The 25,715-nt window shown below is 38.6% G+C and overlaps 1 protein-coding gene and 2 pseudogenes across 1 annotated transcript; all 3 read right to left on the bottom strand.

Moving 5' to 3' along the window:
- Positions 1-9,192: 9,192 nt before the first annotated feature.
- On the bottom strand, positions 9,193-11,354 carry LOC121819188 (taste receptor type 2 member 42-like; annotated as a pseudogene).
- A 2,068-nt stretch (positions 11,355-13,422) lies between these two features.
- Positions 13,423-14,329, bottom strand: LOC101121253 (taste receptor type 2 member 31-like; annotated as a pseudogene).
- Positions 14,330-24,264: 9,935 nt separating this feature from the next.
- On the bottom strand, positions 24,265-25,182 carry LOC101121003 (taste receptor type 2 member 31-like). The gene has a single exon (XM_012175351.4). It carries the CDS (start codon positions 25,180-25,182, stop codon positions 24,265-24,267), a length of 918 nt encoding a protein of 305 aa, XP_012030741.3.
- Positions 25,183-25,715: the final 533 nt, after the last annotated feature.

Raw genomic sequence — 25,715 nt, 5'->3', positions numbered from 1 at the left:
TATGACCAACCTAGATAGCATATTCAAAAGCAGAGACATTACTTTGCTGACTAAGGTCCGTCTAGACAAGGCTATGGTTTTTCCTGTGGTCATGTATGGATGTGAGAGTTGGACTGTGAAGAAAGCTGAGCACCGAAGAATTGATGCTTTTGAACTGTGGTGTTGGAGAAGACTCTTGAGAGTCCCTTGGACTGCAAGGAGATCCAACCAGTCCATTCTGAAGGAGATCAGCCCTGGGATTTCTTTGGAAGGACTGATGCTAAAGCTGAAGCTCCAGTACTTTAGCCACCTCATGCGAAGAGTTGACTCATTGGAAAAGACTCTGATGCTGGGAGGGATTGGGGGCAGGAGGAGAAGGGGGCGACAGAGGATGAGATGGCTGAATGGCATCACTGACTCGATGGACGTGAGTCTGAGTGAACTCCAGGAGTTGGTGATGGACAGGGAGGCCTGGTGTGCTGTGATTCATGGGGTCGCAAAGAATCGGACATGACTGAGCGACTGAACTGAACTGAACTGAACTGAAAAAGGCTACAAATACTGTTGGGCTGCACCCCACAGGCCTACAAGGCCTACATTTGCCTAGTTTTAGAGCCAAAAACAGAGCCTGGAGTCAGCAACAGAGACACCGATGGTTTAGTGGATGAAGGAGCTTATATGTCTGAAGCAAGGTCCTGGAGTAACATCCCACTGTAGCAGATGGTGGGCAGGACATAGTGGCAGGTTTCACAACTGAGGACAAGAGGAGATTGCCAATTGATGTCAGATTGGTTTATTAGTTACCAGGGAAACGAGCAGATAGGCATGCCCCCTCACGACCCCTTTGATAAGCTATTACTAGCTGGGGCCTGGGGCAAGTACATAAACAGGTCAGTCATGTGCATAGGGTGTAGGTGAAGCACGCACTAATCAGGCAGGGGATGTACAGAGAACAAAAGAATGGAGATCTTCAGTGGCCTGACCACACACAAGCACACTGCCCACTATCCAGCTATTCCACTCTTATATATATAGTCATTGAAAATAAATAAAAACACGTCCACAAAAGACTGATACAAGAATGTTAACACCAGTTTTACTTATTAAATCCATTACTTAAAACAACCTAAACATATTTATATCAACAAGGTGATGAAAGAACAAATTGTGGAATATTCATATAAATAGCACTCCACAATAAAAGAAATAAACTACTCATATACACAACAGTACAAATTAGTCTCAAAAAATATGATTGAAAAAGATCTAGAACAAACAAACAAACAAACAAAAAAACAAAATCTGTATGTATGATATAATTTCTAAAACAAGCAAAACTAAGACAGAAAGCTCAAAATCAGTTGTCTGGAACCTGATCTAAAAAGGGCATGAAATAACTTTGAAGGGGTGAAAAAATTATTCTATATTTTATCATGGCAATTGTTTCAAAGATGCATACAATAGTTAAAGCTCATCAAACTATATACCTAAAGACAGCATATTTTACTACTTGTAAATTTTACCTCCCTAAAGTTAATATTGGAAGGACTGATGCTGAAGCTGAAACTCCAGTACTTTGGCCACCTCATGAGACGAGTTGAATTATTGGAAAAGACCCTGATGCTGGGAGGGAATGCAGGCAGGAGGAGAAGGGGACGACAGAGGATGAGATGGCTGGATGGCATCACTGACTTGATGGACATGAGTTTGAGTGAACTCCTGGAGTTGGTGTTGGACAGGGAGGCCTGGCGGTGCTGCGATTCATGGGGTCACAAAGAGTTGAACACGACTGAGCAACTAACTGAACTGAACTGACTGAAAGTTAATATTAAAAGTAAATACAGTAAATAAAAACGAGAGAAAAATAGACATTTTCAGAACAACAACAACAAAAATCTGGCTTGACCTCGCTAATGGAAAGTCAAGCAGATACTCTTCAAGAAGATCTGACCCCACATGGACAGTCAGAGATATGGAATCAATCTTAGCATTGTTATTTTTCACATTGATGAGTTAAAGAAATCTTTGACACATTGTGCTTTAATATTTTTAGAAGACTTGTGTTTTCGACGTTTTTGTAAATTATACTTTGACTCTTGTCACGGTCAGAATATACCCATATGCCCAAGAGGACACATGCGGCATGCATCACGCTTGTTGCTGCTGCTGCTAAGTTGCTTCAGTCGTGTCCGACTCTGTGCGACCCCATAGACAGCAGCCCACCAGGCTCTCCCGTCCCTGGGATTCTCCAGGCAAGAACACTGGAGTGGGTTGCCATTTCCTTCTCCAATGCATGAAAGTGAAAAGTGAAAGTGAAGTCGCTCAGACGTGTCCGACTCTTAGCGACCCCATGGACTGCAGCCCACCAGGCTGCACCATTCATGGGATTTTCCAGGCAAGAGTATTGGAGTGGGGTGCCATCGCCTTCTCCGCACGCATGTTAGAGCCAACTAACTAAACTATGCGGCCCCTGAAAAGCCAGTTGTGAGCTATGCAAGCCCAGGCATGTCTCTTCCAGGCACTGTGTATGTCCTGAGTAGCAGCAGAATTGGATTTTCACCAGCTCTGTGTTTCTCTTTCCTTCCTGAATCTGTGCTTTTATTTTTGATTCTGAACGTTGGTCAAGTTTGGTTCTGAGTCTAATTTGTGCACAGTCAATATATTATACAAATACCATATGATATTAGTTACATGTGAAATCCAAAAGAAGAGATACAAATGAACTTATTTACAAAACAGAAATATATCCACACGCATAGAACACAAACTTGTAAGCAGGTTGGGCGTACACATACAAGCTACGATATATAAAATAGATAACCCACCTGAAACTATCATAACATTGTTAATCAGCTATATTTCAATGCAAAATAAAATGATTAAAAAATAAAAATATTTATTATATGTTGAAATGATAATATGTTGGATAAAATATATTTAAAATAAATTTTAATGCTGTACAAAAAAAGATAACCAACAAGGACTTATAGTATGACATAGGAAATTATATTCAATATTTTGTAATAAGCTATAAGAGGAAAGAAATGAAAAAAATACATATATATTCAGTGATATATATTCCATGATATATATATTCAGTGATATATATATCTTCAGTGATACATATATATATCGTTGAATCACTATGCTGTCCATCTGAAACTAATACGACATTGTAAATCAACTTCATTTCAATAAAATATAAATAAAGAAATAATTTTTAAGAAGAGCCAGTGGGCACTTTCCCTGCATTCTCCTTCTGACTTACTTCATTAATAAAATCAAATCACCAGCTTCTCCCTGGAAGGAACTTGTCTACACCTTTTGTGCCCCAACTCTTACGGCTGAGGGATAGGATCTAAGGGATAAGACCTGAAATCAACTAGTTCAGCTATCCAATGCGACCCAGCATTCAGGAGTTTCATAGGACTGAAGCAAACAAAGAAGGAGGATTTAAATGGGTGTGCAAGCATCTCTTACAGCTATGTTGTCAATCTTGGCACAGAGGGAAAAGGCAAAATGCCCATCTCCTATTGTTTCCCTGGAAGCAGTTGCATACTTGGGACAACTGCTGCCTGAGGGTCTGGCTTCTGATCAGCCTACAACTAGGTACTGACTGAAATCATTCTGGAGACCAAAAGAGCTGGTGGGCACTTTCCCAGCATTCTCCCCCAGCTCAGGCAATAATACCAAGTTGCCAGCTTTTTCCCGGAAGGAGTTTGTCCACACATCTAGCACCCTAAATTCTGCAACTGTTACCCAAGAAACTAGTCCTTCAAATGACCTAGTTCTGATCACCAACAGGACTCAGCATTCATGACTTACACAGGATAACATTAAATTAAAAAAAATTTTTTTTTTCAAACAGCCCTCAAGCACTTTCCACAGAAATCTATCCCCCAAGTTCGGTGCAGAGGGAGTAGACAAATATGTCCACCTTCCAGTTTTTCCTGGAAGGAATTAGAATGCATACTTTTCCAGCTGCTGCCTGTGATTTCAGATTAAAATCAGTCTGTATGGGGTTGGAGGTGGGAACCTGACTGGAATCCTCTAGAGAGTCTGAAGAGCAGGAGCCATATCACTCCAATAATAAAACCAAATCTCCAGCTTCTCCCTGGAAGAAGCATGTCCACACATCTAGCACTAGAACCACTGCAGCTGCTACCCAAGGGATTGGCTCTTAAATGATATAGCTCTGAGAGCTAAGAACGCTCAGCATTCAAGACTACAGAAGACAGGACCGCACAAAACAAGCAGGCAGTTATACTTGGGCCACACGCACTCCCAGGGAGAGTTCCTTCTGGCTCAGCACAGAGTGAGTGAACAAAAACACCCAGCTCACAATTTCTCACTGATATGGGCTAGACTGTTTAATGTTCTCACTTTCTCAGCTGCACCTAAAGACTGGGTTTCCAAATAGCCTGCATCGGAAGCTGAAGGGGAAGACAATTAGTACTTACCTGGGAGCCTGACCAGGTAAGTGGGCATTTCCCAAGCCTTTGGCACATTGATAGGTCTTGACACACCTTCATGTATTAGGAGCCCTGGAGAACAAAGACAGCAGCTTGAATGATCACAAAACCTTAAGCGGCAACCAGGTTCTCAGTGCAGGCTGACTGATAAGGTTCATCTCCTACATGAGGCAAGTCAGTCAACACTAGGAGAGGGCTGTTTCATCTAATGTGTAAAGACCAACACAGTCAAGGAAAATGAAGAAATAGGGGAGTACATTTCAAATAAAAGAATAAGATAAATCACTAGAAACCAATCTTAATGAAAGGGAGATAAGTGATTTATTTACTAGATAGGGAGTTCAAAATAAAGGTCATAAAGATGCTCACTGAGGTCTGGAGAGCAGTGTATGAACAAAATAGGAATTTCAGCAAAGAGACAGAAAATATTAAAAGGTACCAAACAGGGAATTCCCTTGCAGCCCAATGGTTAGGACTCCACACTTCCACTGCTGAGGGCCTAGGTTCAATCCCTGGTCAGGGAATTAAGATCCCACAAGTCTCATGGTGTGAGGAGAGAGGGAAGAGAGGAAAAGGATAGGGAGATAAATGTATTATTAAAAATATAAAAATAACAATAAAAGTACCAAACAGAAATCATAGAGCTGAAAAATATAATAACTGAACTAAAAAAAGGTTAATAGAAAAGTTCAACAGACTAGTCAAGAGGAAAATAGTCTCCCTGAACTCAGAGACGAAGCAGTAGAGACCATCCAATCAGAGGGGCAAAAAGAAAGGAGAATGAAAGGAGTGAAGATTGTTAAGAGACCTGTGGGTCACCACCAAGCAGGACAGAATCAGATTACAGATCTTTGTCAGGCAGATAACTTGTCCTTTTAGTTTCTTGATTACCAGATGAAGAGAAGACATAGCTAAACAGGATATAGATCATAAGATCCTGGAATTCAAGAATAATGCTGTAACTGAATGAAACTTTGGACACGCTCAGAGAGAAATGAGCATGTTTTGTATACGAGCGAAGTGTGAAAAAATCAAGAGAATATACTGAGATACAGTGTCTCATTTTCATGAAATTCTTTAATCCTCACTGTACCTATACTTTTGGAGAATAATTTTGTTGTATCCTTCACCATGGGTTTCCCAGGTGGCACAGTGGCACAGTAGTAAATCTGCCTGCCACTGCAGGAGACACAGGTTCAATCCCTGGGTTGGGAAGATCCCCCAGAGAAGGAAATGGCTAGGCACTCCAGTATTTTTGCATGGAAATTCCCATGGACAGAGGAGCCTGGTGGGCTACAATTCATGGGGTCACAAGGAGTGGGACACGACTGAGCTTGCATGCACACACATGCACATCCTCCACTACAGGCACATCATATAGGTTTTAAATGGTTTCCACACTTGGCCTGCCCCAGGCTTGCTCATCTTTAATCACCATGAGAACATACCCAGGCAAGTACACTGGTCCCAAAAGGAGAATTAGTGAATCATTGAATCAAGCTTTTCCAGAAAGATTTAACCTAAACTTACAATCAGGGTCTTCCCAGGTGATTCAGTGGTAAAGAATTTGCCTGTCAATGTGGGAGCCACAGGAGACATGAGTTTGATCCCTGGTCAAGAAGGCCATCTGGAGAAGAAAATGGCAACCAGTACTCTTGCTGGGAAAATCTGATGGACACAGGAGCTTGGCAGGCTACAGCCCTTGGAGTCACAGAGAGTCAGACACTACTGAATAACTGAGCACGCATGCAAACTGACAATCAGCCAAACTGTAACTGGCTCCCAGATACATTTCTCATTTAAAAATCATTTAAAAGAAACAACTGTTTCTTTTAATGTAATATACTCTTTCTCTCTGGTTACTTGAGAGATTTTCTCCTGGTTTCTAGTGGTGTTGATAAGTTAAATTGTCTCCATTATCTTGTCTGAGATTCAATAATTTTTTTTTCAATTAATGCCTTGAACATTTTGAAAAAATCTGAGCAACACTGGTTCCACTCCAATATTTTTCTCTCCCACTTCTCAGAAATACAGAAGTGTGTTAGAATTTCTGTCTATAACCTTCGTATTCCCTCCCCTCTAGCCTGTATTGTCCATCTCTGTCTCTCTATGCCTCATTCTGGGTAGTAATCATCTAATTCACTGCAATAATGAACAATGTCTAATTGGTTGTTAAATATGCCTGTTGATTTTAATTTTAAGTATTTTAATTTTGAGTATTCATTTTATCAGTCCTATTGTTTCAGTGATAAGAACAGTCTCTTACTCTTCTATACGTCATCTTTGGTGGGGAAACAGAAAAAAAAAAACACACAGGATACCAACATCTTAAAGAAAGCCTTTTAATTTTAATAGTTTTAAGGAAAAATAGGAAGCATTCCCTTCTGTTTCCAAAATTTAGTCACAGAGTAGGTAAAATCATGATCTGGTCATTCTTCACCAAGTTGGATGGCAGCTTGTCTACTGCTCGGGTGTCACCACAGGCTCTCACTCAGGAAAGTCAAGGAACAGAACTTCATCTCCAGATGCCATTCCAATAAGCAAAATATAATACATTATCACAGAGACACCATTCTGTTCCATGGCTTTTATTTTTCAGTAGTCCTTATTCACTACCTCTAGTGTTAGAAAGAAGGTTTGGGGCCTTAACTCTGTAATTTTAAGATTATCTATCAATAAGCAGCTCAAGTAATACACAAACTAAAGACTACTCAATTGCTAATGTATTCAACTTGAGTTAAACTTTACTATTTTCACTAAGGTTAAATTATCTACAGTGATCTTTAGAAAATTATTTAGACATTTTTTTAACTTATGAAATATTTCAAATATAAACCATTAAATATAATGATGACAGCAACTAAATGGGAGAACTCTAACTGATAGATATGTATTCATCTAGTTTTCTAAGTGTCAGAGAACGCTGCCAATCTTCTCTATGGTCTTAGGGTACTTACGTCATTCTCAGCACCAGGGCTAATTTGAAAGAATACTTTCACTTATGATTTCATCAAGAACATTAAAACTAACATACTTAAAATGATTTACTTGTTATTTTTTCTCTGCTTACTCTAAATTCATGGCAAACAAAATAACACTTTACTTTTATTGCATTTTCATATGGATATGTCTATATGCTCTACTTGATAATACAGTCTGTATACTTTTTTTATATTTAATAGCACCATTAGCAAGCAAAATTCTCCCATCTGCTTATTTGTGTTCCCACTTATGAATGAATCTGGAGTATTTTATTAAAGTAGTAAAAGCAGCAATATACAAACACAAATATATTCAAGCATTACATGAAATATGTACTACGCTTTACAAATTTGCTTCTCTACATGTATGTCTTTTCTTCTCTAACAAAGAACTAAAAAATGTTATGGATCTAATTTGTTCCTTTTCATTGTTGTATCAGTTGCCACAGTATATTTTTATCAGTACGCCACAATATACTTATTCATTTTATCACTGATGGACTGTTATGAATCTTCTCAATTTCAGCTAAGAAAAAGAGTAATATGCACATTTTTGCATATATATCGTGGTGCATATATATCAAAGATTTCTTTGTGTATAAAAATGAGTGAAATTACTGTCTTAGGTTTAGACAGCATATTAAAAAGCAGAAACATTACTTTACCCACAATGGTCCATCTAGTCAAGGCTATGGTTTTTCCAGCGGTCATGTATGGATGTGAGTTGGACTATAAAGAAGGCTGAGCACAGAAAAATTGATGCTTTTGAACTGTGGTGTTGGAGAAGACTCTTGAGAGTCCCTTGGACTGCAAGGAGATCCAACCAGTCCATTCTGAAGGAGATCAGCCCTGGGATTTCTTTGGAAGGAATGATGCTAAAGCTGAAACTCCAGTACTTTGGCCACCTCATGCGAAGAGTTGACTCATTGGAAAAGATTCTGCTGCTGGGAGGGATTGGGGGCAGGAGGAGAAGGGGATGACAGAGGATGAGATGGCTGGATGGCATCACTGACTCGATGGACATGAGTCTGAGTGAACTCCAGGAGTTGGTGATGGACAAGGAGGCCTGGCGTTCTGCGATTCATGGGGTCGCAAAGAGTCGGACATGACTGAGCGACTGAACTGAACTGAACTGTCTTAGGTTTAGCGTGTTCACCCTAACTGCTTAAAGTCACACTATTGCCTAAAGTTGTTTTACATGTGTGTAATTCTATGACTGGTGTATGAAACCTTCAATTGTTTCAGATCCTTTCCAAAATAAATAACATCAGAGTAATATTTATACTTTTATATTTATATAAACATTTATTGCACTTATTACACTCTAAACTTTACAAAACATTTTACTATTCTAATTTTAAATTTACCTTTAGTTTAAAATTGCATTACTCTTTTCTCTTTCTATGACTGTGATTTCATATACATTTATTCTTATGTAATTGTGTTGAACATATATGTTTATTAATATTTCATTGTATGGTTTTATAAGCTTCCTTCTTTAGGTTCCAAATAAGCCTTTGTTAAGAGCAAATATTACAGCAGAAGCATTTTCCTTAATTGAACTTTATGTCAGATGACTTTGAGAAAATATGATTAAGTAACAGCATGTTGTAAGGGAAACCAGTGCAATTTAATAACACTTAAAAGGATTAATAAAAGAAAAACTAGGAACTAAAAATGAACATACAAAGTCTTCTATTAAGGTATTTCCACATATAATACAGAAAGTTTTTTTAATGTCTATTAAGCTAAAGTTTTGATTAGTTTTTAGAGAACTTAAGACCCCACAGTAGTCTGAAGACAACCTGCCTTAGCTTGCTGTTTCCCAAAATTATAACAAATGAGTGGCCTGACGAAAAGAGAGTTGAAATCACCATGACAAACATCATGACCTCATACCAGTGTAGCTTAAGGAAGATCCAATTTCCAGTTGGAGTAGAAATAAAGTAAACGATAAAGAAGAGGAGAAATGTTGTCACCATTTTCAAGGCCCTTTTATCGGCCTCTGTGCTGAAATCTCTCGGTGGTTCAAGTTGACTTGGAAATTCTTGATGTGTCTCACCAGGAAAAGAAAGAAAGGCAGCAAAGAAGCCATGAAGAGAATGAAAGGGATAACATATGTCAAGCTGAGAAGAATCAGACTTTTAAGATAGAAAATTTTACTTGCATCTAAATGCAAAGTTTCCTTTCAGGTTCTCTAAAGGTGTTCATCCACAACTCACCAAGAGCATCTTGCATTAAGAGGTCAAAAGTTAATAAGAAGAAAGAGGCCAGGAAAAGCACAAGAAGCACTCGGTTCATTCTCCATTTCAGCCACATGAAAAAGAAGTGAGAGAAAGTGGCTATCTTAAGGAAGTAAAATATGCTTAGGCAGGTGGCAAACCAGATAGTTAAGTGATTCATTAGTGCCCAAAGAAGAATAACTACTTTTACTAGTTACCAGTGGCATACAGATGTGGAGCTAATCCTACTATAAGTGAATCCAAAAGTGTTACCCACAGCTGAATGATTTTGGCCATAGCCAAGCAAGTAAGGATGAACTCAGCTGATGAAACCTTTCCATTCTTGACCCACTCGATGCAGTTTACCAGTCCAATGAACCCATTTCCCAGTACTCCTAAGATCAATTCTCCTGTTGACACCGCTAGAAAGAAGACCTTTGTTCCAACTGACATTTGTGTAAAAATATTTCTAATGTCACTGAAAACTTTATAGTTACAGTTGCAGAATGACATCCACTTATGTTTTCTTTAGTATTTTTGTCATAATTCCAGGAAGTAAAGCCAAAATTGTGCTATGTGATTTAAATGCACAGATCTTCACAAAACAGTAGTTTATTCTTTTTATATTGTAATTCCAGTGCTACACCAAACAGTTCTGTCAACAGGTAACAAAGTTCATGAATACCTTTCTTATGACTTACAATCAGTTGCTATATAATTTTCAGAATAAATGCTCACAGTGTCTGCTTATCCTCGACACCAGCTGCAGTTTCTCATTTCTTCTAATGACTAAAAGAATAAGGTCAGGTATGTCAACATGCAAATATGAGAGAGAGTGGTTTCCACTAATTTGTACTTTCACCTTCCCCAAGTCATACATTTGAATGCAAACATGTTAAATTTTGAATAGGAATTTCTAAGAAAAAATATGTATGTAATTCAGTTTATATTTCTCACTCATCACTAAGATCTTTCTAACTCTCAAGAATTTTGTAGAATCCATATGATTTATAGGAATAAGAAAATTATTTATATTTCAAATTGGGCACACAAGTACAAGGACAAATATATTAGTACATATATATAGTATGTAGTACTAATTATATTATTACAGGATACTGTAGAAGCTAAGTCAGAAATTATAAGCAAAATAGAGAGGCAATATACATGAGGAGGTACAAGTGCTACAGTGCAGAATCAATTATGATTTTATGAGGAAATGAACATGTAGTGTAAACATGACTCCTTTGAAATTTAGGAAGAAATAGAAGGGAAAAAAAAAAGAACTTAAGCCTGATGTAAGAGCATGTCAGTATTATCAAAATGACATGAACAGGCTACACTATGCTCTGATAGAGACACTTGCTTCCTTTGGCAGGAACTTGCTGTTTTCCTTGGAATGTGACTAAGTGCCTTCCCACTTCTGTGTCCTCAATTCCATGTTCTTCTCTTATTTCTAGGCTACAGGTGACCACATTCCCAGCTTTCATCACAGATGGTTGTGGCAATGTGATCAAAATCCGAGAAATGCTATGTAAGTGAAAATTATGAGCACAATTTTAGGTCCATCCTCTCTAAATATATCCATGCACAGTCTTGCCTATGCCTTTTTCTTCCAGCTTTCTTGAAAGGGAGATAACTCCAAGCATTCTTGGAAGCAGCATATTAAGGATGGCAAACTTCTGATTAGCCTGATTCATGGATAACCACCTAGAGAAGGCTGCTCTGACATATCACTACTCTTAAAAGAGCAATATTAAATGTGCATTGTGTGGGAGTCACGTGATGCTTGGGAGCTTATTTGGGGGCAGTTTGTCTACCCAGTCTAATGCAGAAATTGGAATTGAGACTGTGTAGACTTGTGTAGAAGCAATTGAATGGTGAGGAAACAAAATTAGGAAAGTTTGTGCAGAGTAAGTGATGAGTTTCATTTTCATTGGTTTCCAGCCCTCATAGTTTATTCATCCATTTAATGACTAGAATATCATTTGGAGGAACTCTTCTATAGACTGACTTTTATATCCAGGAAAGGAGCAGGAAGCAGGATAAACATGATCCACCCATTGTAAGGATTACATTGTCCTGGGACAGAGAGATAATTAAAAGCAATAAATAAGTCAGATGTGGAAATATTTACCTTAAGGGGAGGGATTGGGGGCAGGAGGAGAAGGGGACAACAGAGGATGAGATGGCTGGATGGCATCACCGACTCGATGGGTTTGAGTTTGGGTGAGCTCCGGGAGTTGGTGATGGACAGGGAAGCCTGGCGTATTGCAATTCATGGGGTGGCAAAGAGTCGGACATGACTGAGCGACTGAACTGAACTGAATTGAACTGAAGGTAAATAATGATGTTACAATTTCATAACTCAGAATTAATATAGACATGTAAATACAGTTGTCAAACAAGGTTATATGTTTCTTTCCTGTAGTGAAAATTGTTATCGATACTACATCAACACACTTTCTATTTCATCATTTTCCCCAAGATTGTCATAAAACAGGTTTTAAAGACATTTCCTATAATTATTATATAGACATCATAGATACCACTTTAATACATGCAGAAAAGCCACTGATTCATGTAGCATAATTTTTTGCTATTCTTATATTGAATGTGTTTTTAAGATAGGGAAAATCTGAGTCTTCTCGCCTCAAGATTAAAAGGAAATTTTAGGCAGCAAAATGGAGGAGATGCTTAGCATTTCAAAGGAAGCCTCAAGATGGTTTAGGGGAAAAATGAATAATTTGACATTAGATGTCTACTTCAACACATATCTTCTTAATTAAAAAGTCAAAAAAGTTATTTTCATAACTTCATGTGGAAATATAGCAGCACTGCAAACAAGTCATGATTAATATTTTATTCTTCGTCCATATAACAGAACTTGATTTTTTTTCTAAGTTTTTGTGCAAGTGCCAGTTGCTTGTCATTTCCAACTCTTTGCAGCTCCATGGACCATAGCCCATCAGGCCCCTGTCCATGGAATTCTCCAAGCAAGAATACTAGAGTAGGTTGCCATTCCCTTCTCCAGGGGATCTTTCTGACCAGGAATAGAACCTGGGTCTCCTTTGTTGCAGGCAAATTCTTTACTGTCTGAGACACTAGGGAAGTTCATAAATCTAATATTCCTCCATAGAACTGATTGTACACATATGTAAAATGTATCTGAATGTGATTGCTATTCTTGAATTTTATTGTGAGCATATTTACCTAAGAATATTGCTAATTATTCTCCAATAACCATGAAGTAAGTGATCATGATGGATAAAAATCTATCTCAAATATATATCCTCATGTTGATTCAGAACTGAGGGTCATTACATTCCAAATGATTGGAGGCTCCAACAGTAAAATGTAAACACATTGTGTTACCAATTAAAGTGAAAAGTAGCCATAATTTCCTGAGATAAGTTGTCAGTTCTATAAAATTCATAAATATACATAATTTTTTTCAGCAGAAAAGTGGTAGTATAGAATATGTAAATGAAATATGCATTGATACATAATCCTGAGGCATTTCACATAATATTTGTAAAATTAGATTGCTATATCTGAAATATATTGGTTAATGGTATGGTAATCTTATCTGTCTTATATCTTTCATAAACACATGCATACACACTTTTCTAAGAAGCTTAGTTAAAGGATTTTTCTAAGTAAACCTTTAGACATTACTCACTTATATACCTACTTAAAACAGCAATAGAAGGTATAAAACCTTATAGACTTCATCCCTTAATTTTATGCTAAAAGACATGTTTCCACCTATTTCCTTTCCTTCAGCCAGCATCTTGACTGACACAGAAATGACAGAAAGGCTTGAGTTAATTTCCTGTTTCCCCAGATCAAGATACATGAGTGGATTGAAGGATACATGATTAAAAGAACATCAGAAAGCATTTGTTCTTTCTGAAGCTCATTAGAATTCCAAACTGATAAAATTAGAGCCAGAATGTAAACAGCAAACAGGAAAAGAAAGGAGATGACAGTTTGCATGGCTTTTATATGCACCTTGGTGCTGGGATCTTGGGATCATTTACCATTGAGCTGCATCTTCCTGAGATGTTTCCACAGGGAAAAGATTAGCAGCAGAAAAGATGTCAGGGACATACTGAAGGGTATGAAGTTTGTTAGCGTGAACAGAGTCACATTTGAAAGGTGTAAAATGTCCCTTAGTTTGGTCTTCTGAGTGGCATTTCCTTCATATTCTTTTATCTGAATAGCCTCACCTATGCTTAACACTGCAACTTGAATAAACAAGATTAATGATGTCCCCAACATCATCATGAGAGCTACACTTTTAACTCTCCACTTCGGGTGAAGAAAAATTAGGCTGGAGAAATGGCTATCTTCAACAAATAAAATATACTGAGGCTAGAAGCAAGCCAGTTACTAAAATGGTTGCTTACTGTCCAGGCAACATGAACAATAATTTTTACTTTTGAATTATATAGAGTTGGATTATTCACAATTACATACCAATTTATTAACATTGCCCAGAACATAACAATTCTGCAGAATGCCAGAGCAGTGAGAATCCCATCAGCTGAGATCTTTGGTCTCTTGATCCAGTCATTGCAGTTCACCAGTGCTATGAGGCCACTGGCAAAATTTCCCAGAACAAATTCTGCATTAATAGAATGGAAACAATGTTTGACATAAATACTATCATGTCTGAAAAAATTCCAAGTCTAATGTCACTGTTGTGATTCCTTCAGTATTCTGACTTTAAATTCTTTGTGCAGCTGATTTGGATGTGCAGTGAAATTCCTGTTTCTTATAAATTCTTTGATGAATATCAAACAGGAAAGCATCACGAAATAATATTGGAAGAGCTCATTGCTGTCTGGATGAAAAACATTGCTATTTCCTAATATTTCAAGTTGACTCTATTCATATTCTCTGTGGCCTTGAAATGGGATGGATTACTTCTTAACTGATGTTGAAGTAAACTATGAATTCTGATTTGCTAGCATGCAAATAAGGACTTATCATTGTGCAGATTTCTCTTGTCTAACCTCTCCATAATTTGTGTTCATCAACTTTAGTTGTTAGTAAGGAAAATTTTAAAACCCACTATGTAGTATATGCTGTGAAAGCTTAGACCATTAGATGAAGCTTGGTTGTAACTACATTCAACATCACTAGGATCATAATCACTAGGATCTTGAGGTTATATGTAATGCAAGATAGACATCTAATATAGTGATGGAAACTGTCTTTCCTAGATGGAATCAGGGACGTTTTGTAAATTTTAAATGTGGAGTTAAGGGTGAACATGGACGCTGAATAAGTGGGCAATATTGTACAACTGTTATTACTTTCAGTCACCTGGGGACTGAATCCTATTCCTGAAGACATGCACTATGAGATCTATCTCTTATTTTAGGAAACTAAACTGAAATACGTGCCCAGTCTGCCTTGAAAGCCTGCCACTTCAAACAAAGAAAAATAGAATGGGAAAAGTAGCTGTCTTCAAGAAAGAGTAGATGCTGAGGCAGATTTCAAACCAGACACTCAAGTGGTTGATCATAATGCAAAACAGAATTATAAGTTTTCCAGCTTGACCAAAGTTATGTAGATCTGCAATGAACACTATAGAAATTAATCCATCAGTACCATGATTAAAAACACATTCTGTTTATGGATAAACTGGTGAGAATGGGGGTAATGAAGTTGATTTTCCAGTGTCTTACCCAGTTGGTTCAGTTCATTATTCCCATCAATCCATTTCCACAAGCCTATTATGAACTTCATACATTAAAAAAAAAAAAAAACTAAAAAGACCTTATCCTGTGCGCTTCACATTTCTGCTGAGTGAAAATTCCCTGAAATGCACAAAAAAGGCATGAAAAACTCTATGTTTAAAGAGTCATTTGCAGAATTTAAATTGTTGTGGAAAACTGAATGCAGGCATGAAATTTTATAATCATCATCATAATCAGCAATATCATTTGACTAAGGACCAGAAGACACATCAGTTCAGTCGCTCAGTCGTGTCCAACTCTTTGTGACCCCATGAATCACAGCACGCCAGGCCTCCCTGTCCATCACCAACTCCGAGAGTTCACTCAAACTCATGTCCATCGAGTTGGTGATGCCATCCAGCCATCTCATCCTCTGTCAACCCCTTCTACTCCTGCCCCCAATCCTTCCTAGCATCAGAGTCTTTTCCAGTGAGTCAACTCTTCACATGAGGTGGCCAAAGTATTGAAGTTTCAGCTTCAGCATCAGTCCTTCCAATGAACACCCAGGACTGATCTCCTTTAGGATGGACTGGTTGGATTTCCTTGCAGTCCAAGGGACTCTCAAGAGTCTTCTTCAATACCACAGTTCAAAAGCATCAATTCTTTGGTGCTCAGCCTTCTTCACATTCCAACTCTCACATCCATACATGACCACTGGAAAACCATAGCCTTGACTAGACGGACCTTAGTCGGCAAAGTAATGTCTCTGCTTTTGAATATACTATCTAGGTTGATCATAACATTTCTTCCAAGGAGGAAGCGTCTTTGAATTTCATGGCTGCAATCACCATCTGCAGTGATTTTGAAGCCCAAAAAAATAAAGTCTGATACTGTTTCCACAGTTTCCCCATCTATTTGCCATGAAGTGATGGGACCAGATGCCATGATATTCATTTTCTGAATGTTGAGCTTTAAGCCAACTTTTTCGCTCTCCTCTTTCACTTTCATCAAGAGACTTTTTAGCTCCTCTTCACTTTCTGCCATAAGGGTGGTGTCATCTGCATATCTGAGGTTATTGATATTTCTCCCTGAAATCTTGATTCCAGCTTGTGATTCTTCCAGTCCAGCACTTCTCATGATGTACTCTGCATAGAAGTTAAATAAGCAGGGTGACAATATACAGCCTTGACAAACTCCTTTTCCTATTTGGAACCAGTCTGTTGTTCTATATCCAGTTCTAACTGTTGCTTCCTGGCCTGCATACAGATTTCTCAAGAGGCAGGTTAGGTGGTCTGGTATTCCCATCTTTCAGAATTTTCCACAGTTGATTGTGATCCACACAGTCAAAGGCTTTGGCATAGTCAATAAAGCAGAAATAGATGTTTTTCTGGAACTCTCTTGCTTTTTCCATGATCCAGTGGATGTTGGCAATTTGATCTCTGGTTCCTCTGCCTTTTCTAAAACCAGCTTGAACATCAGGAAGTTCATGGTTCACGTATTGCTGAAGCTTGGCTTGGAGAATTTTGAGCATTACTTTACTAGCATGTGAGATGAATGCAATTGTGCAGTAGTTTGAGCATTCTTTGGCTTTTCCTTTCTTTGGAATTGTAATGAAAACTGACCTTTTCCAGTCCTGTGGCCATTGCTGAGTTTTCCAAATTTGCTGGCATATTGAGTGCAGCACTTTCACAGCATCATCTTTCAGGATTTGAAAGAGCTCAATTGGAAGTCCATCACCTCCACTAGCTTTGTTCATAGTGATGCTTTCTAAGGCCCACTTGACTTCACTTTCCAAGATGTCTGGTTCTAGATAAGTGATCACATCATCATGATTATCTGGGTCATGAAGATCTTTTTTGTACAGTTCTTCCATGTATTCTTGCCACCTCTTCTTAATATATTCTGCTTCTGTTAGGTCCATACCATTTCTGTCCTTTATCGAGCCCATCTCTGCATGAAATGTTCCGTTGGTATCTCTAATTTTCTTGAAGAGATCTCTAGTCTTTCTCATTCTGTTGTTTTCCTCTATTTCTTTGCATTGGTCGCTGAAGAAGGCTTTCTTATCTCTTCTTGCTATACTTTGGAACTCTGCATTCAGATGCTTATATCTTTCCTCTTCTTTTTTCTCACTTCTCTTCTTTTCACAGCTATTTGTAAGGCCTCCCCAGACAGCCATTTTGCTTTTTTGCATTTCTTTTCCATGTGGATGCTCTTGATCCCTGTCTCCTGTACAATGTAAGGAACCTCTGTCCATAGTTCATCAGGCACTCTACATATCAGATCTAGGCCCTTAAATCTATTTCTCACTTCCACTGTATCATTGTAAGGGATTTGATTTACGTCATACCTGAATGGTCTAGTGGTTTCCCCTACTTTCTTCAATTTGAGTCTGAATTTGGCAATAAGGGGTTCATGATCTGAGCCACAGTCAGCTCCTGGTCTTCTTTTTGTTGACTGTATAGAGCTTCTCCATCTTTGGCTGCAAAGAATATAATCAATCTGATTTCGGTGTTGACCATCTGGTGATGTCCATGTGTAGTCTTCTCTTGTGTTGTTGGAAGAGGGTGTTTGCTATGACCAGTGCATTTTCTTGGCAAAACTCTATTAGTCTTTGCCCTGCTTCATTCCGCATTCCAAGGCCAAATTTGCCTGTTGCTCCAGGTGTTTCTTGACTTCCTACTTTTGCATTCCAGTCCCCTATAATGAAAAGGACATCTTTTTGGGGTGTTAGTTCTAAAAGGTCCTGTAGGTCTTCACAGAACCGTTCAACTTCAGCTTCTTCAGTATTACTAGGTGGCTGCTACTGGTGCACTAAGCGTGGCTGAGAAGAGCTACCCCACGTCCGAGGTCAGGGGCAGAAGCTAGGAGGACCCCATGCCCAAAGGGCAGCGGCCAAGAGGAGTTACCCCACGTCTGAGGTCAGGGGCAGTGGCTGAGGGTGCCAGGCTGCGATGGTGCAGGAATAGCCAAGAGGAGCTATCCCACATCTGAGGTCAGGGGTGGCGGCAGGGAGGAGCTACCCCACATCCAAGGAGCAGTGGCACCGTGGGCAAAGGAGGGCCGAGAGGAGTCATCCCACGTTGAAGGTCAGGAAGGGTGGCAGTGAGGAGATACCCCTCATCCAAGGTAAGGAGCAATGGCTGTGCCTTGCTGAAGCAGCCGTGAAGTGATACCCCACGCCCAAGGTAAGAGAAATAGAAGTAAGATGGTAGGTGTTGCAAGAGGGCATTAGAGGGAAGACACACTGAAACTCACAGAAAACTAGTCAATCTAATCACACTAGGACCATAGCCTTGTCTAACTCAATGACACTAAGCCATGCCCTGTGGGGCCTCCCAAGCAGGTGGGTCATGGTGGAGAGGGCTGACAGAATGTGGTCCACTGGAGAAAGGAATGGCAAACCACTTCAGTATTCTGGCCTTGAGAACCCCATGAACAGTATGAAGAGGCAAAATGATAGGATACTGAAACAGGTACTCCCCAGGTCAGTAGGGGCCTAATATGCTACTGGAGATCAGTGGAGAAATAACTCCAGAAAGAATGAAGGGATGGAACCAAAGCAAAACAGTACCCAGCTGTGGATGTGACTGGTGACTGATAGAAGTAAGGCCCAATGCTGTAAACAGAAATATTGCATAGAAACCTGGAATTTCAGGTCCATGAATCAAGGCAAATTGGAAGTGGTCAAACAAGAGATGGCAAGAGTGAACGTGGACATTCTAGGAATCAGCGAACTAAAATGGACTGGAATGGGTGAATTTAACTCAGATGACCACTATATCTACTACTGCGGGCAGGAATCCCTCAGAAGAAATGGGGTAGCCATCATGGTCAACAAAAGAGTCCGAAATGGAGTTCAGTTCAGTTCAGTCACTCAGTCGTGTCCGACTCTTTGCGACCCCGTGAACTGCAGCACGCAGGCCTCCCTGTCCATCACCAAGCCCTGGAGTTCACTCAGACTCAAGTGCATCGAGTCAGTGACGCCATCCAGCCATCTCATCCTCTGTCATCCCCTTCTCCTCCAGCCCCCAATCCCTCCCAGCATCAGAGTCTTTTCCAATGAGTCAGCTCTTCGCATGAGGTGACCAAAGTACTGCAGTTTCAGCTTTAGCATCATTCCCTCCAAAGAAATCCCAGGGCTGATCTCCTTCAGGATGGACTGGTTGGATTTCCTTACAGTCCAAAGGACTCTCAAGAGTCTTCTCCAACACCTCAGTTCAAAAGCATCAATTCTTTGGCGCTCAGCCTTCTTCACAGTCGAACTCTCACATCCATACATGACCACTGGGGAAACCATAGCCTTGACTAGATGGACTTTAGCAAAGTAATGTCTCTGCTTTTGAATATGCTATCTAGGTTGGTCATAACTTTTCTTTCAAGGAGGAAGCGTCTTTGAATTTCATGGCTGCAATCACCATCTGCAGTGATTTTGAAGCCCAAAAAAATAAAGTCTGATACTGTTTCCACGGTTTCTCCACCTATTTCTCATGAAGTGATGGGACCAGATGCCATGATCTTCATTTTCTGAATTTTGAGCTTTAAACCAACTTTTTCACTCTCCTCTTTCACTTTCATCAAAAAGCTTTTTAGTTCCTCTTTACTTTCTGCCATAAGGGTGGTGTCATCTGCATATCTGAGGTTATTGATATTTCTCCCAGCAACCTTGATTCCAGCTTGTGATTCTTCCAGTCCAGCATTTCTCATGATGTACTCTGCATATAAATTAAATAAGCAGAATGACAATATACAGCCTTGACGTACTCCTTTTCCTATTTGGAACCAGTCTGTTGTTCCATGTCCAGTTCTAACTGTTGCTTCCTGGCCTGCATACAGATTTCTCAAGAGGCAGGTCAGGTGGTCTGTATTCCCATCTCTTTCAGAATTTTCCACAGTTGATTGTGATCCACACAGTCAAAGGTTTTGGCATAGTCAATAAAGCAGAAATAGATGTTTTTCTGGAACTCTCTTGCTTTTTCCATGATCCAGCGGATGTTGGCAATTTGATCTCTGGTTCCTCTGCCATTTCTAAAACCAGCTTGAACATCAGGAAGTTCACGGTTCACATATTGCTGAAGCCTGGCTTGGAGAATTTTGAGCATTACTTTACTAGTATGTGAGATAAGTGCCATTGTGTGGTAGTTTGAGCATTCTCTGGCATTGCCTTTCTTTGGGATTGGAATGAAAACTGACCTTTTCCAGTCCTGTGACTACTGCTGAGTTTTCCAAATTTGCTGGCATATTGAGTGCAGCACTTTCGCAGCATGCAATCTCAAAAATGTCAGAATGATCTCTGTTCATCTCCAAGTGATTCATCAGTGCCCCAAAAAGATTAATCATCTTTGCTAGTTTGCTAGTAGCACACAGATGTGAAAATAGCCCCACTGTAAATGAACCCAATAGTGTTACCCACATTTTAATTTTTCTGCCCACAGCTAAGCAGGTAAGGATGAAACTAGCTGATGAGACTTTCCTATTCTTGACCCATTCAGCACTCCTAAGATGAGTTCTCCTGTTGCCACTAGTGAAAAAGAGCCCTTCTTTCCAACTGACATTTGTATTAAAATATTTCCCTTATTGTACTTCACTGACAGCTTTAGAGTAAAACAGTTGTAGACTTACAAACATTAATGATGCTTTCTTTACTGTTTTCATCATAATTTCAAAAAGAACAGTCAAAATTCTGCAATATGATTTAATTGTGAAGATATTCATAGAAAGAGTAGTCTATTCTACTTATACTGTATTTCCAGTGCCACTTCAAATGGTCCTGTTAACAGATACAAAGCTTCATGAATACCTTTTTTATGGCTTTCAGTCAGTAGCTATATAATTTCCACAGTAAACATTAATAATATGCATTTATCCTTGATGCCAGATGCAATTTCCTATTTTTGCTAAGACTAAAAGGATGATTCAGCTATGTAAACACACAAATATGAGAGAACTGGTTTCCACTAATTTGGGCTTTCATCTCCCCTGAGTCATATATTTGAATGCAAATATTTTGAATTTTGAGTAGGAATTGCTAGAAAAAAATTGTATAGCTCAGACTTTATTCACCATTCATCAACAAGGATCCTTCTGTCAAGAATTCTGTTGATTCTATATAATTTATAGGAATAAAGAAATTATGAATAGTTCACATTTCATACCTAAGTCCTAGGAAAAATAACTAGAAACATTAGAACAGAACATTATACTAGCTAAGTCAGAAATTACAAACAGAATAGACAGGCAAAATACAGGAAGAAGCTACAAGTGCTACAGTGCACAATCAGCTATGAGTTGATGAAGATATAAGCATGTAGAGTGAACTTGAATTCTTTGCAGCTGATGAAGAAATAGAAAAAAGAACTCAAGACAGATATAAGGGCATGTAGATATTATCAAAATGACATGAACAAGCTACACCATGCTTCTTAATGGAGACATTTCTTTTCTTTTACAGTGACTTGTTGCTATTTTGATTGAAATATAACTAAGTGCACTCCCGCTTCCACCATCTCAATCCATGTTCTTCGTTCTGGGCTAGAGAGTGACCACATTTCCCTCTCCCCTAACAGATGGTCATGGTAAGCTGATCAAAATCTGAACAATGCCATGCAAGTGAAAATTATGTCCATTCTTTTTAGGCCCATTCCAAAAACTTCTCCATGGAGCATATGCCCCCACGCCTTTTTCTCCCAGCTTTCTTGTATGGAAATAATCCCAAGCAATCTAAGAAACAGCATGATAAAAATGGTAAACTTGGTCGGCCCGATTCCTGTTATTCAACTGCCTAAAGAAGGCCGCTTGGACATACCAGCACTCTTCAAAAACGAAATGTGCACTGTGTTTCAGTCACTTCATGCTTGAGAGCCTATTTGTGGCAACAGTTTGTCTATTCAGTCTAATTCAGAAACTGGAATTGAGACTGAAGATTTTGTAGAGGCAATTGAATGGTGAGGAAAGATAACTAGGAAATCCATGAGACCTGCAGAGTTTGTGATCAGTTTCATTTTCATTGGTTTTCAGCCCTCATAGTTTATTCATCCATTTAGTGACAAGAATATCATTTGGATGAACTCTTCTATGGACTTTTTTTATGTCCAAGGATGGGGTAGGAAACAGGATAGACATGATCCTCACATTGTAGGGTTTACATTTTCCTAGGACAGAGAGATAATTAAAAAGAATGAGTAAGTCAGTGTGGATTAATAAGTCACAGTGAACAAGCACTATGGAAATTATTTATCTTAATTTTGGCTTAGACCATAAAGCGTCTGCCTACAATGCGGGAGACCCGGGTTCAATCCCTGGGTCGGAAAGATCTCCTGGAGAAGGAAATGGCAATCACTCCAGTATTCTTATTTGGAAAACCCCATGGACGGAGGAGCCTGGTAGGCCACAGTCCATGGGGTCGCAAAGAGTCGGACACGACTGAGCCACTTCACTCACTTCACTCACTACTCTAAGTTTAGATCATGTTGTTATAATTTCACAACTAAGAATTAATGTAGACATGTAAATTCAGTTGTTGAGCAACATTATACATTTCTTTCCTTTAGTGAAAATTGTTATCAATACCATGTCAATACACTTTTTCTATTTCATCATTTTCCATGAGATTGTTATAAAACAGATCTTGAAGACATTTCCTATAATTATTACATAGACAGCATAGATACTACTTTAATACATGCAGAAAAGCCATTCAATCATATAGCAAAATTCTTTACTTTTCTTATACGGAATGCATTTTTAAGATAGGGAAGATCTGTGTCTTCTTGTCTCAAGGTTAAAAGGAATTTTTAGGTAGCAAAATGGAAGAAGAAACCCCAGGTGGTTTAGTGGGAAAATGAATAATCTGACATCAGATCTCCATTTCAACATGTCTTCTTAGTTAAAAATTATAAAAGGTGACTTTCCTTACTGCATGTGGAAATATACCAGCACTGAAAACAAGCAATGATTAATATTTTCTTCTTCATCCATATAACAGAACTGATTTTTTTCTAAGCTTGTCTGTGTATTAAATATAATAGTCCTCTATAGAGTTGATTGTACACATATGTAAAATTTATCTAAATATGACTGTTATTCTTGAATTTTATTTTAGGCATCTTTTCCTAACAATGTTACTAATTACTCTCGAATAACCATAAAGTAAGTGATGGATGGAAGTAAGTGATGATGGAGTAACATCTATCTCAAATATATATCTTCAATGTGTGATCTAGAATTGAAGGTCATTACCATCCAAACAATTGGAAGCTCAAACAATAGAATCTAAACACACTGTGGTGCTAGTTAGAGTGGAAAATAATGATGAATTCCTAAGTTGTCAGTTCTTTAAAATTCATAACTGTAGATTATAAATTTTTCAATTGGAAGGTGATAACATAGAATATGTAGGTGAAACACACATTGCTTCATAATTCTGAAGAATGTCACATAATATTTTGTACAGTTAGAATGCTTATCTGAAATATATTGGTTAATAGTATGGTAATATTATTACCAGGGCTTCCTAGATGGTGCTAATGGTAAAGAACCCACTTGCCATTTCAGGAGACACGGGAGACCAGGATTCAATCTGTGGGTCGGAAAGATCCCCTGGAGAAGGAAATGGCAACCCCTTCCAATATTCTTGCCTGGAAAATCCAGAGACAGAGGAGCCTGACAGGCTACAGTCCACAGGGTCTCAATGAGTCGGACATGAATGAAGTCACTTAGAATGCATGAATGCAATTTTATCATCTTTCTTGTATCTTTCATAAACATACACAAAGACACTTTTTGTTATTAGCTCAGGTAAAAGACTTTTCTAGGTAAACCTTTGGATATTTACTCAATTATAACACATTTTTTCAAAAAGCAGAAGAAAGTGTAAACTGTAACAGACTTCATCCTTTAATTTTCTGCGAGAAGACATATGTCTCTACCTAGTTCCTTTTACTTTTAGCCAGCATCTTGGCTGCCATAGAAATGACGGAAAGGTCTGTGTTAAGTTCCTGTTTGTCCAAACCAGGATAAATGAGTGCATTGAAGGATAGGTGATTGCAAGGGCCTGCAAAAGCATTTGGACCGGTTCCTTCCGCAGCTCATTAGAATTCCAAATTGTTAAAATTACAGTCAGGATGTAAGTGGCAAACAGGAAAAGAAAGGAGATGACAGTTTGCATGGCTTTTATGTGGACCTTGGTGCTGGGATCTTGGGATCTTTGGCCGTTGAGCTGCATCTTCCTGAGATGTTTCCACAGGAAAAAGATTAGCAGCAGAAAAGATGTCAGGGACATACTGAAGGGTATGAAGTTTGTTAGTGTGAGCAGGGTCATATTTGAAAGGTGTAAAAAGTCCCTCAATTTGGTCTTCTCAGTGATGTTTCTTTCATATTCGCTTGTCTGAATAGTTTCATCTATACCTAACACTGCAACCTGAAAAAACAAAATCAATGAAGTCCCCAACATCATCATGAGAACTACACTTTTAACTCTCCACTTCAGGTGAAGAAAAATTAAGCTGGAGAAATTAGCTATCTTGAACAAATAAAATATACTGAGGCTAGTAGCAAGCCAGTTACTAAAATGGTTGCTTACTGTCCAGGCAACACGGATAACAATTCTTAAACTATATAGAGCTGGATTATACATAGTTGCATACCAATTTATTAATATTGTCCAGAGCAAAACAATTCTGCAGACTGCCAGAGCAGTGAGAATCCCATCAGCTGAGGAGATCTTTTGTTTCCTGACCCAGTCATTGCAGTTCACCAGTGCTATGAAACCATTCACAAAATTTCCCAAAACAAATTCTGTCACCAGTAGAATGGAAAGAATGCTCGATACTAAAGTTGTCATGTCTGAAAAAATCCAAGTCTAATGTCACGGTTGCGATTCCTTCAATATTCTGACCTTAAATTCTTTATGAAGTTGATTTATGGTTGTGCAGTGAAGTTCTTATTTCTTTCAAACTCTGTGATGAATGTCAAGCAGAAAAGCACCAGGAAATAATATTGGAAGAGCTCAATGACATCTCGATGAAAAACACTGCTATTCCCTAGCAGCTCAAATTAGCTCTCTTCATACACTTTGTGCCCTACTATGGGATGGATTACTTCATAAGTGACTTTGAAGTAAAATATGAATTCTCATTTGCCAGATGCAAATAAGGACTCATCGTGTTACAAAATTTTCCCTGTCTACCTCTTCATCATTTGTATTCATTGACTTTTGTTGTTAGTGAGGAAAATTTTGAAACCCAATGCAGAGGATGCACAGTGAAAGCTTGAATGATTTGATCAAGCTTGATCATAGCTATGCTCTATGTTATTAGGATAATCGTTAAGATCTTGAGGTGATTTGTAATGTAAAAAAGACACCTAATATAGTGT

This window comes from Ovis aries, chromosome 3, assembly GCF_016772045.2.
Source record: "Ovis aries strain OAR_USU_Benz2616 breed Rambouillet chromosome 3, ARS-UI_Ramb_v3.0, whole genome shotgun sequence".
In the NCBI taxonomy this organism is placed as follows: Eukaryota; Metazoa; Chordata; class Mammalia; order Artiodactyla; family Bovidae; genus Ovis; species Ovis aries.
This window is presented reverse-complemented; position numbering and strand designations above follow the sequence as displayed.

Excerpts from the sequence above, each read along its gene's own strand:
- LOC101121003 (XM_012175351.4), bottom strand. The coding sequence starts at position 25,182 with ATGACAACTTTAGTATCGAGCATTCTTTCCATTCTACTGGTGACAGAA.